Genomic DNA, 2933 nt, shown 5'->3' with positions numbered 1-2933 from the left:
GCGAGCCCACATCCTGGGAAGGTGCTAAAGTTGTTCCAACCGAAGATACCAATGTTGTCTTCATCAAATTGGAAAATATGAATTTTCTAGTTTGACCCCTTTGAACTCGTAAAAAAATTGGTTTGATTTCATCTTGTTTTGTATTATTTGGCTTCGTTTCTTTCTGAGGCCCGTAAGCTACATATCTACCCATCCAAACGTTGCTCAATCGGCCCAAAATAAATTCCCCAAAAGCCCAATCAACCCTGCAACAAAACACCCCACCTTTCCTCCTTTCTTCCGCCGCCGCTAGAGTTTCCTCTTCTAGTTAGGGTTTCCTCGATCCCCAATTTCCCCACCCCAACCCTAGCTCCGATCCACCCGATGGCGGCCGCAGAGGGCAAGAAGAAGATCATCAAGCTCAAGAGTTCAGACGGTAAGGAGTTTGAGGTGGAGCAGGCGGTGGCCATGGAGTCGCAAATGATCCGGCACATGATCGAGGACGACTATACTGACAACGGCTTGTTGCTCCACAATGTCAACTCAAAGATCCTCTCCAAGGTCATTGAGTACTGCAACAAACACGTCCAAGCAAAGGCCGCCGACACATCTGATTTTGGAGGAGGAGCTAGGCCGTTAGGTGCTACATCGGCTGTGCCTGCGGCGCCCACAGAGGACCTCAAAAACTGGGACGCCAATTTCGTCAAGGTCGACACGGCCACCATATTCGACCTCGCACTGGTGTGATTACTTTCCATCCTTTGATTTGTTCCTTGAAATTCTCTAGATCTATTTTTTTACTATCCCCCATTGATGGAATCAAGATTGTTTTTGTTTAGTTTGGCTTGTTACTTGTGTCTGATTGAGATTTGGATAGATTGGAATATGTCCTCGTACCTTCATCAAGGTAGATTTGACTCGATTGGATTAGGTTAGGTTACACAATGGATTAGGTTTAGGTCACAAAGAGTTGTTATTGGCGATGTAGAAAGCAGCCGACCATACATACTAACCCTAATAGCTAGGTTCGCGCATTATCTGGGGAGCTATATTAATTTACATTTCCATGTTCATCTGGTCTAATATGCTTCACTATATATGAATAACCTAGAAACATTTTAAATTATTAGATTCACTATTATTTTGTTTGTAGACTACATATATGGGATGATGATTGAGTGGTTTCTCTTTCAATAACTTGCGGAAACATCAGACCACACAGAGCAATATATGGTCTGATGTTTCTATATTTGTCACTGTTGTTTCTAGATTTGAACCATGCATGAATGTCCATATCTAGTGTGAAATTATGATCTTGTATGCTAGACTTTAGTAGATCTGCTCTGAATTTGTTTAGTTATGTTGGTTTATCATAGATAGGGTGGTTTGTCGCATGTGTCATCCTTAGTTATAATACATAAATCCAATATCATACATTACTACTTTGATATTTGTAATTATGCATTGTAGATCACACACTTCTTTCTAATTTTGCTATCTATGTCTTTATTATCTTATAGGTTTCACTACTGGTCCATATGTCAACAATGAATGCCTTTTTCTTCTATCTAGCATCGAGTTACTATTTATTTTGCTGTATACATAGTGATAGCTAAATCACATCAACATGCTAATGTTTCTAACTTTGTATCAAATATTTATGATCTCAACTAATCTTTTAGATACCACTATTGATCCATGTCATCTACGAATGCCTTCTTCTATCTAGCATTGGTTGAGTATTGATTGTGGTTCTATTAACATTACATCCTTGTAGCTAAATCACGAGATGATACATTGTGCCTGTCCATGTTAGAAGTGATGATGCTTTCCATCGTTTGAAGTGAAACCACACATGACTTCCCATGGCCACTATAAAATCCTGATCTTGTTTGCAAGAGTTTAGCACTATTTACTTTTAGTTTCTTTTCTTATAGTTATCTTATTTTATCATAGATAAGATTTCGATCTCACATGTGCCATCTTCACTTGCAATACATATTCCAGTTTCATATATTACTGACCCCTAAACACATGTTTTGTGTTGTGGTTTGATTTTACTATGATAGATAACTATGTTTCTAACTTTATTGTTCCCTGCGGATCATTTATCATGAGGAATGTATGTAGCTGTGTCTGATCTCACTCTATTTTGTGACAGTTATGTTAACTTTTCTTGACTATCGATCCATTTATGTTAACCCCTTTGAATGAATATCTTTTGATTATTGCACACCTTGTTTTGTGTTTTAGTTTGTCGCAAAAACCTCTATGTAGGTGGTATATGTAATTATCCATGTTTTTGTAAACCAATGCTTCCCTCTGACACACCATTATTCCTTTTGCTCTTTTGCCCCCTCCCAGGCTGCGAACCACCTCAACATCAGGGGGCTCCTAGACCTGACTTGCCAGACCATCGCCGACATGATCACGGGAAAGACGCCAGAGGAGATCCGCAAGATCTTCAACATCAATGAGAAATTAAGACCCGAGGAGGAGGAGAAGATCCGCAGGGAAAACCAATGGGCCTTTGAGTAGAGGAACATCTAGGCCGCGCTGAAGTAATGAACACTTAGTATTACCCATGTCTACATTTCAGTGTGCTTGTTTATGTCATAATGGTTGTAATGAACCAAGAGTCTATAAGGTGGTGTTGGTGAACTTATTCAGTGGTTATGTTTGCAAAAATAATATGGTGGTCATCAATTATCATTTGTCAAATGAATCGTTATTGTCAAGTTGATGTTTTGCTTGCTTATCATTATTTTTTCACTGATTTCCACCATGTGATTTGGGCTTCTTCGTTGGTTATTCATGTCTGTTTTGTTCATCGATCAAGATGCATGGATGCTCTTGTTACTTAAGAGACGGTCCTTGTTCTTCCGCTCTCTCTTTACAATCCTAATAAAATAAAAATAAAAGTTGTTGCTTAAATTATTTGAGGGATCAAACTA

The 2933-nt window shown here is 38.9% G+C and overlaps 1 protein-coding gene across 1 annotated transcript; it reads left to right on the top strand.

The window, feature by feature from the left end:
- The first annotated feature begins 275 nt into the window (after positions 1-275).
- Positions 276-2717, top strand: LOC123163138 (SKP1-like protein 1). The gene is made up of 2 exons (XM_044580900.1): positions 276-720; positions 2344-2717. Exons 1-2 carry the CDS (start codon positions 364-366, stop codon positions 2515-2517), a joined length of 531 nt encoding a protein of 176 aa, XP_044436835.1. The 5' UTR covers positions 276-363; the 3' UTR covers positions 2518-2717.
- Positions 2718-2933: the final 216 nt, after the last annotated feature.

The sequence above is a fragment of the Triticum aestivum genome, chromosome 7B, assembly GCF_018294505.1.
Source record: "Triticum aestivum cultivar Chinese Spring chromosome 7B, IWGSC CS RefSeq v2.1, whole genome shotgun sequence".
NCBI classification, from domain to species: domain Eukaryota; kingdom Viridiplantae; phylum Streptophyta; class Magnoliopsida; order Poales; family Poaceae; genus Triticum; species Triticum aestivum.
Note: the sequence above shows the minus strand (reverse complement) of the source record. Positions and strands in the feature narration are given on the sequence as shown.

Bases quoted from the DNA above. Each gene is read 5' to 3' on its own strand.
- LOC123163138 (XM_044580900.1), top strand. From the start codon at position 364: ATGGCGGCCGCAGAGGGCAAGAAGAAGATCATCAAGCTCAAGAGTTCA. The intron at 721-2,343 runs GTGTGATTACTT...GCCCCCTCCCAG, and splicing joins CCATATTCGACCTCGCACTG to GCTGCGAACCACCTCAACAT.